At 39.8% G+C, this 16,642-nt stretch overlaps 1 protein-coding gene across 1 annotated transcript in view; it reads right to left on the bottom strand.

The window, feature by feature from the left end:
• Positions 1-16,642, bottom strand: part of triob (trio Rho guanine nucleotide exchange factor b) — a 173,835-nt gene that overhangs the window by 25,402 nt on the left and 131,791 nt on the right. Inside the window, exons 36-39 of the mRNA XM_062992645.1 lie at positions 6,632-6,900; positions 3,093-3,263; positions 996-1,088; positions 752-900 (exon numbers count right to left, since the gene is read on the bottom strand). Coding sequence (XP_062848715.1) covers positions 752-900; positions 996-1,088; positions 3,093-3,263; positions 6,632-6,900 — 682 coding nt within the window. The remainder of the gene's footprint in view (positions 1-751; positions 901-995; positions 1,089-3,092; positions 3,264-6,631; positions 6,901-16,642) is intronic.

Raw genomic sequence — 16,642 nt, 5'->3', positions numbered from 1 at the left:
ACTATGTGGACAACAGTATTGAGACACCACTTCAAATGTTTGAATCCATGTATTTCAGCCACCACAGTTGCTAACAGGTGTAATAAATCAATAATATAAAAAAAATTATATGCTTCCAACTGTACAGCAACAGTTTAGGGAGGGCCCTTTCCCATTCTAGCATGGCTGTGCCCCTGTGCACAAAGCATGATCTATAAAGACATAGAGAAAAGCTTGATTTAAAGACACTTCAGTGGCCTCAGTCACACTGAACAGCTTTGAAATGGACTAGAACATCAACTGAGTCCTTCTGGAGCAGCTTCAGTGCCCAGCCTCACAAATGCTTGGCACAAATTCCCACATAAATACTACAAAGCCTTGCGACAAGCCTTCTCAGAAGAGTGTATGTTGTTATAGCTGAAAGGATCACACCGAGGTCACTCTATTTAATACCATTTGTTTTTGTAATGGGATGTCCGACACGCTCATGGTCAGGTGTCTATATACTTTTGACCATATAGTGTACAGTTGTGTGAAAATGTATTCACCCCACAAACTGGTGTTGGAGGGTGCAAGTGGTGATCCAGCTCTGCTTGATCAGATCAGGGCTGCTCAAGTAGCAGAGAAATCACATTCAGAAATTGGAAATGACTAAATTGGGAGATAAGTGGATGAGTTTAAACTTTAAACTGGGCATCACTACCCTGCCCAGTTTAAAGCATTTAGTGATCATAAATGAATGAATAGAAATGAATAGAACACTGCTATTTACTGGCGTTTCTTGAGGAATCCGGTTTTGCGCTCATCCATCTCATCAGCAGGTGAAGATGAAAGTAGTAACGAGGTATCAGAGGGGTTACAGGAGGGGCTGCTGCTGTCCACTTGTTCTCCTGAGAAGGAACTGGTCTGATCCTCCAGATTCTGAGTAACAGAAACCAAAAGTAAATACTTAAAAACTTAATACAACTTATTAAGATGCACATTAATGGAATAATAGATGAAAAATGCCCATGTACCATCTTGCTTTTGACAAGTTCTTCAATAGCGCTGACCAGCTCAGCAGCACTGGGGGTGTCGGAACTGCCGGGACCCCCATACAGACGGGACGCCTAAGGGTAGAAAGTTTGTGTGAGCAGCCGTGCTGTTAATGACAAACACTGGGGCTAGACACAATCAAAAACAAGGGGATTACGTTTTCATACCACTGTATATATTACACTATATGACCAAAAGTATGTGGACTCCTAATCATAAGCTTGTTGCACATGCCATTTCAAGACCATGAAACTTTACTCCGAAAGCCTCCACAACCTGAATCGATGTTCCATCATTCCAATAAAGTTAAGGTCTGGATTGTATTTGGTCACTTTGGATAAATGTAAAAACAAAGAACAGAACTGTGGGCCTCCCTTTATACTGCTCTAGTCATGTTACTGTTTCAGCACTTCCAATAAAGCTTGGGTGTAAGCCGTTCTGTGGTAACTGTTGTTTCTTATCTGCTTACAACATCTTGCAACGACTTAAGATAGATACACCGACCAGGCATAACATTATGACCACTGACTGGTGAAGTGAATAACACTGATTATCTCTTAATCATGGCACCCCTCAGGGTGAAAAATGGGCGAGCGTAAGGATTTGAGCGAGTTTGAAAAGGGCCAAATTGTGATGGCTAGACGACTGGGTCAGAGCATCTCCAAACCTGCAGCTCTTGTGGGGTGTTCCCGGTCTGCATTGGTCAGTATCTATCAAAAGTGGTCCAAGAAAAGAACAGTGGTAAACCGACGACAGGGTCATGGGCGGCCAAGGCTCATTGATGCACGTGGGGAGTGAAGGCTGGTCTGTGTAGTCCGATCCAACAGACGAGCTACTGTAGCTCAGATTGCTGAATAGAAGTTTTTAGTCTGTCAGTCCTGGATTCTGTAAAGTTGCTTTGAGACAATGTCTACTATAAAAAGTACTATACAAATAAATTTGACTTGAATCGACATGGTGCTAGCAAAGGGTGTGTCTGAAACACCTGAACTCAATCCATCAGGTGTCTTCATACTTTTGGCCAGATCATACACTATTTACATGAGTTGTACTTGAATATAATAGTGAACTATGCTGTACTGTACTATTTCAACATAAAGAAAAGCTCACCAGTGCAGTACAGGAACCCCGAAAAATTCACCCGTCCACATAGAGTATGGCTGGATTCTGAATTCACTGGTCAATAAGGGGTCGGATACAGGGTTTTGGGTAGGGCTTGGTTTGGAAAATGTGTTTTGTGGTTGTGTTAAAATACTCCGATATAGGAAAATGAAAGGAATTTTTCTATTTTTTCCTTTTTGGCATCTTCCCCCAATTGTCCTCCCAATCCAGTCGTATCCAATCACCTTATTGTATCAGGAGTGACCTCCACCCCTGATTGAGGAGAGCCGTGACTAACACACGGCCCCTCCGACAAGTGTGCAGTAGCCGACCACATCTTTTCACCTGCACCAGACGAGTTCATATGGGGCTCAATATCGCTCATGGAGAGTCATGCACTGATCTCCATTATCCCCCGTCTCTGTGCAGGCGCCATCAATCAGCCAGCAGTTATGAAGAATCCCTTCTGGCATCCACCCTACAAACAAGCCAATCACTGTTCGTGTAGGCGCCCAGCCTGCCGGTAGCAGAGCTAAGATTTGAATTCACGAGTTTGAGACGTCAGCCCTGGTGTGCTAGCGTGTTTTACCGCTGCGCCACCTGAGCACCTGAGGAATTATTCTACTGTATTTTAACATACGGACACTAGTTAACCAATCACAAGCAGGTCAAGGTCTCATTAAGACTTCAAAGAGCCAAACATAAAAGGAAAAGTTAAAAGGAAGCTTTTAAAGGCACAGAGCACAGAAAAGAGACAACAATAATAGAGGAAATGATTTGGTCTATGAGGAGAAATAGGGGAACTGGGGTAAAATGGATACTGAATAAAATTTGACAGATTGCTAGAGAATAAAACCAAAGCAAACAAGAAAAAAATATGAAACTGGCGTTAGCATTCCTTCTAACATAAAGCATTATAGCATGACTACTGTAGTCAGCACCCATGCCACGCTGGAAGTCAAATTGTGGAGCTTTACTTTTTCGTCCTGCGAGTCCGGATGGAGGAGGCTGTGCTGCTGAATGGCCATGGGTGGAGGCAGGGGTATGGTGTCGGTACCCTCCTCGCATTCTTCTTCTCCACAGCTCTGCATGCCCGATGAAGACGATTTAGAGAGTGTTCCGCTTCCCAGACCTTCAATTCTCATCCTCTGTAGAGAAGAAACAGAAGTGAAAAAGGAGAAGAAATTCCTAGTTGTAATTATAAAAACTGTAGGTAGGTGTATGTGTGTGTATGTGTGTGTGTGTGTGTGTGTGTGTGTGTGCCATTCATGGGCTTTGAATGCACAACCTTTTGACTACAGCTAAACAGATCATTTATTTTTTTGGCAATGCAGATTGGCATCAACTGGCCAATTTTGGTGAGCCAAACCTCATCTGCTTCTGCTTTTTAGCTACAAACATGGTTCGGTCGGGAAAATAAAATGTTAAGCTAGCTGTACTATATGGCCAGAAGTATCTGGACACCTTTCAATGAGCTTGTTGGACACCCTATTTCAAAACCATAAGCATTAATATGGTGGCAGAACCACACTCTTTTTAAAGGCAATGGCAACCTTAACTGATTTGGGAATGCTTTGTACATGATTTTTAAGTGTGCCTTTGGGAATTTATTTTATTTTATTAGGATTTTAATGTCATGTTTTACACACTTTGGCTACATTCATGACAGGACAGGTAATTACAGGTTCCACAAGATTCATCAGTTCAAGTCAATTTAGTATCTCCAGTTCACCTCACTTGCATGTCTTTGGACTGTGGGAGGAAACTGGAGCTCCCGGAGGAAACCCACGCAGACACAGGGAGAAAATGCACACACTCCACACAGAAGGGAATCTAACCCAGGACCTTCTTCCAGTGATTCCAACAAGGCAACACTGCTATTCTGTGGGAATTTCTGCTTATTCAGTCAAAAGAACATTGTGTTGTGAAGTCAGGCACTCATGTCGAATAGGAAGGCTTCACTGGCAGTCAGTGTTCCAGATCATCCCAGTGGTTTTCAGCAGGGTTGAGGTCAGGACTCTGTAATGGTTTGCCACACACAACTTGTCAAAGCATGTCTTTAGGGACCTTGCTTTGTGCACAGGGGGACAGTCATGCTGGAGAAAAGGGACATGGCCTTTCTCAAACTGTTGCCACATACTTGGAGGCATATAATTTATTCCAAATAATTGATTTTATATGTCTGACCAGAATGCACCCGAACTTAATAATTAGAAGTGGTGTCCCAATACTTTTGTCCATATTGTTTATTAATAGTCAGGTCCTGCTACTGCACTATATGTCCTGTATGTTTATATATTTAATGAGGTCTGCCTATGGAAACCTTGATCACACCTAATTAAAGATTTAGATGTCATTCCCTGGTGTAAATGTTGTGACAGGTTCATGACAGGTTCTATCACTCGCTCGCCGCACCACCATGTCATGACCTGATGTAAAAACCACAGCACTAAACCGGGCGGCATGTGTCATAAATGAGATCATGTGCTGCGCTACCAAAAATACAGAGATGGAATGTGCCGCCATGACAGAACGGCAGGTCAGGACACGAGAGGACACGAGAGCTGTAGTATGAACTGGATTATGTTGATAAACAACAAGACGCACGTGTAAAGAAACACATGCTGCAACCCACTAATCTGTAATAAAAGGAACGCACTAAAGGTCTAACTTTATTAATGGAACATATACTAAACAGCTGGGACAGAAGTCTACTTGCCGTACCCATGATGGGCGATGACAGAAAGTTCTCTTTTAACTACACTTCAAAGCATTCCCTGCACCTAATCAAAGATCACTCGCTACACCTGGGGGCAACACTTTAAAAGCATACCTGGCTATCTGACTCCATAGCTTTTTCACTAGTGTTTTAGCTAGCAGTTTCAAACTCTTGTTTCTGGTAACTCAGTCGATGGATGCTAGCAACATTCTGGTCCTGGTTCCAGTTTTGTCTATGAGTTGTGTGGCAGCTTTCTGGTTGTTTTGCCACTACAAATTTTCTTTATGTTTTTTATTATTAATTCTTTATTAAGCGTCCACCAATTGGAGGTGATTTCTGTCTTCTCGCTGCTGCCACTTGTATTGCATGCGTAGAGCCCGCAATGCCATCTGTGACTAGCTGTCCCGGTGCAGGCGCCTTAACCAGTCAGAAGAGGTCGTAATTGCCCAGCAACGAGGAACCCTGTTTGAGCCATTGCCATTTACTACAGCCAATCGTGTGTCTGTGTAGCTGCCCGGCTGGCAGATAGTAGAACTGAGAGTCAAACTCAACAGCTTCAAAGCTCAGCACTGGTGAGCTAGCGTGCCACTGGTTTTCTGAGTTCCTTTGGTGAGCTTCAGACTGAGTAGCTGGCAGAGTTGCACCTAAGTGCTCTGTTGAATCTTTACTTGTGTTTTCCGTGTTTTCTGGCAGTTGTGTTGAGTGAAGTGCATTTTTCTTTGGCAGTCTTTAGTAGCCTGTCTTTGCTACTTTTGGTCCTGCTTTAGGCTTCAGTTTAAGGTTTGGTTTGATTTTTTTGTGGCTTGTCAGGCAGAATATTGTTCTGCCTTGGTGACGCTTCCTGCGACTGTGTATTTTAATAGTAATTCTGTACCACGCAACCTCAGAGCCACTAGTTTTGCTCTACTTGATCCTCCACCCAGAACTCAGGGAAGACAAGCATCAAGGCTCTTTTCTGTACTGGCACCCAAGTGGTGGAACAAACCTCCCCTGTCTGTTCCAACATTGGAGTCTCTCGCTGTCTTCAAAAGACCCGCCTCCTTACAAAGGAGGCCATAGATTACTCATTTAGGTTGAGTAATAACATGCACTTAATAACCTTATATGGCATCTTATTTAAAAAATAAAACAAATAAAAAAACAACAAAATGCTCTGGATAAGAGTGTCTGCTAAATGCTTAAAATATAAATGTAATTCCTAATTTGATCTCTGCAACTAAGTTAGAAAAGAGCCCTGTAAGACTGGAAAGCTTGTGGAAAGCTCGGGAACTACGGCTGGTGTTCCCGGATTTCACCAACTACTGTCCATAACATTATTGAAAGATTCAGCTGAAGCTCTGTGCATAAAGATCAATACTCTTGGAAGCACCATATTAAAAATGCTTCTGTACTGGCTCTGGAATATACACAGTTCATCACTGCATTGACACATGTAATATATCAATAACACCCAGAAATGCTGTCTGGAATCGAGTGACGTTTCTGGATGTTGTTGATAAATGGCTTCTGCTTTACACAGTAGAGTCTTAACTTCTCTGGGTTCAAACACACCGACGAGTCCAACTTTCAAACTGTTTTTAGAAAGAATGAACATTGTGTTCTCCAGGACTAAGAGGAGAAGGACCATCCTGATGGTTACCGGTCCAAAGTTACTAAGCCAGCCAGCATCTATCATGATATGGAGGTGTGTTAATGTGTTATGAGCAACAGGAACTACAGTTCAAAATAAGCTAGCTGGCTAGCAGTGGATTATTTACTTCATAGTGATTGTGCCTTTTCTTTGTCCACGTTACTCACCTCTTCAACAGTCTCATCCTGTGGTGTCACCCCGATCTCATCCAGGTCTCTCTGTATTTCGGCGCTCTTGCGGTTCTTCTTGTGCTTGTGTGCCAGTTTCTTCACATGCCCGTCAGCCTTACCACTGCTGAGACGTCGTACCGGGCTCGTCAGCCACTTGCGCAGTGTATTACCTGGCCGCTTGGCACCCGGTGAGCCCTGCAGGTGACTGGGTTGGAGCGTGGCACTACCTGACATTGTTCCATCATTACTGGATACAGAAAGAGTGTCTGGAAAAAATGGACAAGGAGGTGATTAGAATTTTAATGAGCAACACATTTAAACCATCAACACCAAACCAGAATGTTCCATCTGATAGTGAGACAAAAGTATTGGGACACCCCTTCTGATTAATGAATTCATGTGTTTGAGCCACAACAACCGCTAACAGGTGTAATAAATCAACTATATGAAGGAGGTTATATACTTTCAACTGTGCTACAACAGTTTAGGGAAGGCCTTTTCCTGTTCCAACATGACTGTGACCCTGTGCATAAAGCAAGATCTATAAAGACATGGAAAAAAATTTGGTTTAAAGAAATTCAGTGGCCTGCACAAAGTCCTGACCTCAGTCCCACTTAACAGCTCTGGAATAAACTGGACCTGACTGATATTCAAATGTTCTTTTGACTGAATGGGCACAAATTCCCACAGACATACTTCAAAGTCTTGTGAAAAGCCTTCTCAGAAGATTGTCTGTTGTTATAGCTGAAAAAGATCACATACACGTCACTCTATTTTAACATCACTGATATTTGAAATGAGATGTCCAACAAGCTCATGGTCAGGTGTCCAAATACTTTTGGCCATATAGTGTACCACTTAGGCAATTTTTTTAATGTAAAAAAAAATTAATAGGGTTTTTAGGACATCCCTCTATTTGCACTAGCAACAGCCTAGTAATCACCTGGGACACTGTAACAACCACCTAGCTGCTCCCTAGTAACCACCAGGAACATCCTAGCAAGCACATCAACTTCATTACAAAAGTACATAGCAACCCTCTACCAACCACCTAGGATGCTACAGCAATAGCCTAGCAACAACGTTTTTCCAGCGACCCACATTTTGTCAATGATGTTTACTGTGACCCAACAGTAGCAACACAAACAATGCATCAAAACAAAACACAATTAATAAATGGTGGCAATCTGGTCCCACTGTGATTTACAAGATGTAACATAAAGCCTTCACAAGGGGGCAGTCGTGTAGAAGTTCATTTTGTGTTGATGTGACTGTTAAAGTCAGCGTATTTAATTATTATTATTTTTCTTTGCAACCAATTATTTTGGCTTGTGACCCATACAAGGGTCACGACCCAGGGTTTGAAAAACCCTGCCCTAGATTACGATAGCAACTGCTTAGCAACACTCTTGCATCCACCTGTTAACACCTTTTAAACTACTGGGAATTGCTTAAGATGCATAATTACTTTGTATCTTCTTTAGTAAATGCACTTATTAGGTCCTATTTCATTCACATGAGCTTTTAGGTATTTAAAAAAGAGCTAATTATGCCCTCTTAGAATGGCTATAATATTTTGGACTCTTTTTTTCAGTTTCTCATTGGGGTTTAAGCAGAACTGGGATGACCAGTGTGGATTTATATGTGTGCTATGGATCAGTGTCTTGCTGGAAGCTGGAAGATCCAACCACAACCCAGTTTTCATTTAAAATCTCCTGGTACTTCATGGAGTCCATGATGCCATGTAACCTAACAAGGTTCCCTGGACCTTTGGAGGGAAAACAGTCTATAAATCACACAAATCGTCCAACATATTCACCACAGGGATTAGGTCTTTTCTTTGTAAAACTACAATTCCTGTGTTGTTTACCCAAAATCTCTATAGACGTGGTTAAATACAACAGAACCCAGTTGCTCATCTATTAACATACAAACAAAAGGTAGATAAATTAGCTGTGACTTTATTGGGTAAACTGGAAAAATGAATGGCCCTAAATCATGAGTCACTGATGTACTGACTGTATACATCAAATCTAATCTGAGCAAAACTGATCACCAGGGACTGGAGACAAACAAAACAGTGGCATTATTTTTAGACGACTGCAGCACTTTCTATTTCCACTTCTTCTCAGAAAGTCTTTTTATAAATGATGCGCTGCGGCCTTCAGAAGCGCCACAGCCAAGCTGAGCTCAGGTTTACATAATTCTTGCATAAGACCTTCTGTTTAGTATTGATCTCCATGAAGAACCACCTCCACTGTTTCTTCTCAGTGTTCTACAGGGATATGTGGGATCCTGTTGGCCAAAGATATGTCAAATTATTTTTTAAATATTTTTTATATTGTTACTTTTGTAACTGGGCAATATTTACATGGGTGTGTAAATACAGTAAGGGCAACATGTTAAACCACTCTTGTTTTTGTTGTTAATGGAAATAATGGTGTAGAATCCAGCTGCAGCCAAGTTCCAGTAGCGTCTAGCAAATCATACATTTGTGTGTATATTAGGGCTGGGCGATTTTGCAAAAAAAAAAAAAAAAAATCTCAATTATTTTAAAATTATTACCGATTCTCGATTACGATTTCGATTTTTTTGTATGTTCTTGTGTAATGCAATTGAAAAAAGACTCAAATTTCTTTTTTTTTTACATTTTAATTTAAAAGACTGCAGAAGTGCAAAAATAGTAACAGCACCACCTTTAATTATCCTTTTAAGGAACTCAAACTTTATAACAATAACAATATAACAATAATTAACAATAATTAAAACAAAATAGAAATCTTAATTAGCTATATCCTTTATAACAATAACTCACAAACAACTCACTTTAAATAATGTGCAGCATAACCTCCTTACATTAAGAAAAGTGCACAACCATATAAGTTCTTTACAGGTTTCTTAAAAGGAACACGAGTCTGTTTACTGTTTCCACCATATAAATGAGTCTGTATCAGTATCTACACTGGGGGGACATCAAGTAATCACTCAGCTCAACTTTGATTTTGTCCTCTTGTGACTGGGGGGTGGATGGAGGTCTTAAAATCTGCTTCTAACAATATAGACTACAATTCCCATGCTCCCACGGACTGTCACGTGACTATCACATGTCCCCGGTCAGCCAATCCTGATATTGCTCATCGGCTCCGGAGTTTTGATTCATTTCAGCTGTGTTCGATTCAGTGAATCTTAATTAAACTCTTCAGTTCGTGTGTCTCGTTTTGCCGATCGTGTTTGCGCTCCTTATTACTGAATCTAACCGTTACCGTGTATGACCCTTGTTGTCTTCTGTTTACTGTTTTAGTTTTCACTGATTTTGTACACTGTTTTTGCCTTTTTGATATTAAACTTTCCTTGATTTATATTCCGCGAGTGTCTGGTCAGTTTCTGCCTCGTGACATGTTAGTATTTTAATTAAAATATAAAGTATGTAAACAATCGCGATTGTCACATTTCTAACATCGGGTGAAAACGTTCATTCGAATTAACCGAATTAATCGTGAAAATCGCCCAGCCCTAGTTTATATATATATACAGATTTATTTATTTTGTTTATGCATTTTCTCCCCTTGTTCTCCCGACTTTTTAGCGCGTCCAATTGCCTGATTGCGTCATGCTTCCTCTCCACTAATGCCGGCCCCGGCTCTGATCGAGGAGAACGAAGCTAACCCACGCCGCCTCAGACATGTGGGCAGCAGCCATATGCATTTTGTCACCTACACCAGACAAAATCAGCCGCGGACCAGCTCTGTGTACAGAGAGACCCACCCTGATCAGAACTCTCTCCCCATCTCTGTGCAGGCACCATCAATCAGCCAGCAGAGGTCGTAGTGCATCAGTTACGAGGAGTCCCTATCTGGCTCAATACCCCACCTTTATAGGAACAACAGGCCAGTCGATGTTCATGTGGTCGCTCAGTTCAGCCGGCAGGCAGAGCTGAGACTCGATACAATGTATTCGAGATCCCAGCTCTGGTGTGCAGTGTGTGTTTTTATCACTGCGCGACCTGAGCGGCCATACATTTATGTTTTATGTACATTATGATTAGATGCAAGAAACAACTTGTGCTGCAGCTTCCAAACATTTTTTAGCACAAAGGTGGTGCCTTATTGTAGCCATGATCCTTGGAAGAATTTTTGCCTCTCTAACATTCCTCCTCAATGTGTGTAGAGGTAAAATACACATTTATCCTGTTCCAGATACGTTCATTACAGCTTCGTGAAGTACTGAAGCAAAGCATCCACTGGATTTTGAAAGTGCTCATAATTTAAAATGACTATTATTATTATTATTTTTATTATTATTATACTCCATGTTCACAGATCTCAATTAATAGCTGCATTACTTGCTTGAAGATTTGAATCAATGGCAATACTAAAAAAAACAAAGTGTTCTCAGCTGTTACTCTGAGTGGTTAGAATCTTTGCCTTAACCTCTGTTACACTGACCTCTGACCTTTCACACTTACAAAGCAAAATTACAGCCAAAATAACACAACAAGAATAACACAGCACACATCCATTCTACCCCGGTACAGTTTTGTAATGCAAAAGCTCTGGACATGTTTGTACTAAGCAAGTAGAAAGGAAAGGTTCTGCAATATGGCTGCGGTGGACAATTATGAGCATTTTCTGGGATTAAGCAGGAGTGATATGAAGAAGACATGCCACCTACATCAATTCTACCACTCGCATCATTAAGGTATCCAGAGTCTCCCACACAGACAATCCGATCTGTCTTAAATGAAAGAAAAATGTTCATGCTGGTGGATAGCCTCTGCCGTTTTGCGTTACAGAGACAGAAAGACCATACAAACAAGCAAGAAATCTAAGAGTGGTTCCTCAGTTTAGGCTCCTAGGTCCATTCTTGTGGACTCTTCTTTTCAGTTTCTCACTGGGGTTTAAAGAGGACTAGGATGACCAGTGTGAGGTTGTGTGCTATGGATCAGTGTCTTGCTGGACAATCCAACCACAACCCAGTTTCAGCTTCTTCTCAGAGACAATTTCCGAGTGTTGCTTGCCCAAAATCTCTATAGTCGTGTTTAAATACAACAGAACCCAGTTGCATTTAAATTTACAGTAGTGTCCAGTGCTAATGTTTGAGGCTAAGTGAAAAGCAATGCTTACTTTTGACATGCCTTTTAAATAGTTTGTTGGCATGAAGGTGTTGGCGTGCAAGTACTCATCAAATAATTTTAAAGGCAAAAGTTGACATACACTTAAACCATCACCAACAACCGAATGTACTGATTTTGTTATGTGAATATACCCTTTTATTAAGTGATTCACTGATTCATTTAGGTGATTCGTTTTACCAACACCAAATTCACTGATTTTGTTATGCAAATATACCCTTTTATTAGGTGATTCACTGATTCATTTAGGTGATATGTCACTTCAGTCTTGGGATACATATCCATATCCTTCTGTAGATTAAAAACATTGTGAGTTGAATTTAGATTAAATTCCTGGTCATTAAGCACATAAGTCTGTCACGTTTGTGTTAAATATATACATGGTTCTAGGGGGTGTGATATATATATATATGATTATGTGACTGACAGAAAAAATGAAAACAGTCCAGCCCAGACTTGTGTTCTTCAGGTGCTATTTTCATGGGATTACAAAACCACTGCACTGATTCAAATGTTCCTCAAATATTATTTGTGATAGTAAGGATGATACGACATTGAGCAATGCAACTATAATATATATACAAATAACAGGATTATTTAATAAAAACAACAGCCAACCTCCAAGTGTCATAAGCTGTGGGATACAAACCCATGGTCTACTCAGTCTGATTGTCTCGACAAGTTCCCCTTAAAATAGTCCAATTAGCGTGATGGAGTGAGCAAACTTTGAGCCCGCCGTCGTTTTAGCTGACTACACATGAAAACCAAGACTGGACTCATTATCTTTGTCATGTTGACTGATTGGGGAAAAGCACAGACATTTTTCCAGAGGTGACCGTCTGAAGGGCTTTGATGAGCAGTGACCTGCTTTGAAGTCTCTCATGTGAAGCTACTGGTTTATATCTTGACTGTCTAACCCTGATTTACGAGGGAGTCAACAGTCCTGTCACATTCTTATCCTGTGGGGTGTGAAGGAAGGTCAGGGCTGCATTTGTGGAAAAGACACAAGTTCAGTGGTGTCAAACAATCAGTTTAAACCTTTAAACTTTTATTCTTCTAATGCACATACATTTTTTTTTGCTTTAATGTTGCAAATGTATAGTGCATTTCAATGATTCAGTCAAATGATTCAATTTACAATCATTCATTTACGCAGACAAACAATTCACTGAGTTAGGCGATTCACTGATTCATTTAGGTGAGTCATTTTACCAACACCGAATGCACTGATTTTGTTATGCAAATATACCCTTTTATTAAGTGATTCACTGATTCCTTTAGGTAATTCATTTTACCAACACCGAATGCACTGATTTTCTCATGCAAATATACCCTTTTATTAAGTGATTCACTGATTCATTTTGGTGATTTATTTACCAACACCAAATGCACAGATTTTAATATGCGAGTATACCCTTTTATTAGGTGATTCACTGATTCATTTAGGTGATTCGTTTTAGCAACACCAAATTCACTGATTTGTTTATGTGAATATATGCTTTTATCAGGTAATTCACTGACTCATTTAGGTGATTCATTTCACCAACACCGAATGCACTGATTTTGTTATGCAAATATACCCTTTATTAGGTAATTCACTGATTCATTTAGATGATTCATTTTACCAACACTGAATGAACTGATTTTGTTATGCAAATATACCCTTTATTATGTGATTCACTGATTCCTTTAGGTGATTCATTTCACCAACACCAAATGCACTGATTTGGTTATGCGAATATATGCTTTCATTAAGTAATTCACTGATTCATTTAGGTGATTCATTTCACCAACACCAAATGCAATGATTTTGTTATGCAAGTATACCCTTTTATTAAGTGATTCACTGATTCATTTAGATGATTCATTTCACCAACACCAAATGCACTTATTTGGTTATGCGAATATAAGCTTTCATTAGGTAATTCACTGATTCATTTAGGTGATTCATTTCACCAACACCAAATGCACTAATTTTGTTAGGTGTTTCATTTTACTGTAAATCACGGCAATCATGTAATTAGTGGAAAAAAGCACTTTCCTATGCAGATGATTTAGCTGATTAATTTTACTAAAAATTAATGCAATTATTTAATTAGGTGATTTGTTTTACTAAGAACCAGTGCATTCAGTTGGTGTCTCATTTCACTAACAATCAATGCAATTATTCAATCAAAGCCTCTGAAATGGGAAATGTAATTATTTAGATTTTTTTTTTTTATCAATCAGAGCTAATTATGCATGTTGAAAGAATAATAATCTGACAATCAGTGCAATGATTCAGTTAGAACTGCACAGGCAGCACTGTTGGAATTCTGTGTCCTGAGGTTAACAAAGCCGATATAATAACTGTAACTGCAGCTCTTACACAGCGATCAGCTTGGTGAAACCATAACAACCCAGAGCCCGAAAAAGTCTGAGACAGTCTGAATCCTTGCAGTGATTTTTATTAATTTTCTCAAGACCTTTAAAAAACGCCTCCACACACCAACACTAGCTGTTTTAATACTGAGAGGTCTGCACAGAAATACCAAGAACACAGCAGCAGTAATGACCAGTTCCACAATCTGTTAGCCACAGAATAAACATGATCACTCATGATGCATGATTTCTTTGTTTTTTGGCTTTGGAGCCATGAATTCCAGGTTTACCATTAAGCCTGTTCTAATTGGCCTGTTTTGAGTGTTCTGTCTTTTCTGTGAGCGCTGTGTAGAACAATGTGAGGAATGCACCTTAAACACCCTGCAGGGATGTCAGGGCTAATAGGTGTAAACTCCTAGCTCCCATGGGAAAAATAAAGATGAAAAAGCACATATAAATGACCACAGTTTCGCTCGACCAGTCTATAAATCATCTGATCTTTAAGTTCTTGAATGTCCCCCTGAATTTGCATTGGATGTGTCACTTAAATATTGCGTTAGGGTGACATATGTTGTCACAGAGAAGTGCAAAGTACTATATGTACAACAGCCTAAAACTTGACACGAGACAGTAGGACAGTGAACATCCAGCATATGTGTGCGTATTTTGTATAATATTGTAGAATTACAGATTATTATTTTATATACTCAATAGATTTTGGAATCACAAATTACAAGGCTATTTCTCTAATTTCAATTTCTTTAACATGACGTATTGCAGAGTGCAAGTGTACTGTATGTATTGAACACTAGAAGTAAAGTGGACACAATTTGGGACTCTTTCTTGAAATCTAACTAAATATTAATGAGAGGTCCTACAAGCACACTTAATGAGAAGAGGTTTATAAGTTTATAAGTTTCTGCAGTTCCATTGTTAAACTCAGCATAGTTGGTGTGGACTAACAAATAAAAATGATGCAGATCTTAGCTACAGTGAACATTTATTTGAATAAATGCGTCATGTTGGCCTTACAAAGCTTATTTATTCTTTATTAAATACTGTAATTTAACTCTTTATTACTATTTGACATTTAAATTGCTACTGAACACATTCTGTGAATCTGGGAAGGAATCAAATCAGCACATTTTCATTTCTGAACCAAAAAAACCCCCAACAAATTATGAGGGAACGAATCAACACACTAGCAGAGAACCAACATGAAAAAAGCATAAACTCCATAACATACTCAAACAAGTTTAACTTTGAAAAGTAAGTGAATCCTGAAATGTCACATCTAAACTCACTGATGATTCTTTAAATAAAATGCATATATTATTTCCTCAATTATTTTTCTTTACTGTTTTACAATACTAGTAAAGTTCAGATCATTCTCCTATAATTCAATCATGCAATGCGTAAACAATCCACAGCTGCTGTTTTATGAGCAGTGACACATAACTGGATCAAATAGGTGCACCATTATAATCCAGTCCAAGTACTTAAATACTCACATGCTATCTCGGTCAAGCACTGATCTGTAAAAATGACCAAAATGCCAATCGCTACATAATACCTGTTAATTTAACGATTAGGTATAACAGCAACACATCAGAACTTCGTACTAAGTAAACATAAAGGACAGTCCAGTCCATGGTACATACCCAAATCCAGCAGCCAGACCTTACAATTTTCAGTATGTCCACCCGTCGATTTTAAATGGTACATTGGACCTAAAGATAAAAACGAGCTCAGGCTGTGTGCCATGTTGAAGATGTGGGTGCTCTCTGTGTGCACAACTGTTCCACTGAGAACTGAAATTCTGACACATACCGAACGGAGGACCGAGACAGAATGAGGAGGCAAAGGAGGGCTGGACTGAGAGCTAGAACAGAGAGGGGGGAGTGAGAGAAATACAGAGAGAGAGAGAGAGAGAGAGAGAGAGAGAGAGAGAGAGAGAGAGAGAGAGAAAGTACGAGAGAGGGATGATTAGAAAAAAGGAAGACAGGAAACAAGGACTCACTCCATTACAGGTGTTTACAAAAAAAAAATCAAAAGGATTAAATATTTTCCCCTAAATGGACAGAGCTGGTGGCAAGATCGCTTATAGGTCCATAGGACCCATGTTGCTGTGTGATACCCACGCTACCAGCTGTGCCACCCACCTTATCATCTTCACTTTAAGAATTGGAACTTTCTAAAATAGAAATCTAAACTACATTAATTCCACACCAATCAAATATTTACTTTCATTTAGTTAAGCTTTAATTAAGATAAGGGTATCACAGCAGCTACTGTGGATGCCACACAGCAACACTGGTTCTAAAAATGAGGACCTTGATTGTGTACTTTGGTGGACTACATTCTTCCGTTGTGAGAAGTGTTTAAGGTGGCACCAAAGTGGGGTTTTGGGAGAAATAATTTGGATAATATTAACAGATGTGGGTAGATTAATATTAATTGGTTTGAGCAGATGGCATTGGGACTGGTTAAGAAATACTAAAGCGTTTAGGTAGAGT

This window comes from Trichomycterus rosablanca, chromosome 3 (assembly GCF_030014385.1).
Source record: "Trichomycterus rosablanca isolate fTriRos1 chromosome 3, fTriRos1.hap1, whole genome shotgun sequence".
Lineage (NCBI taxonomy): Eukaryota > Metazoa > Chordata > Actinopteri > Siluriformes > Trichomycteridae > Trichomycterus > Trichomycterus rosablanca.
This window is presented reverse-complemented; position numbering and strand designations above follow the sequence as displayed.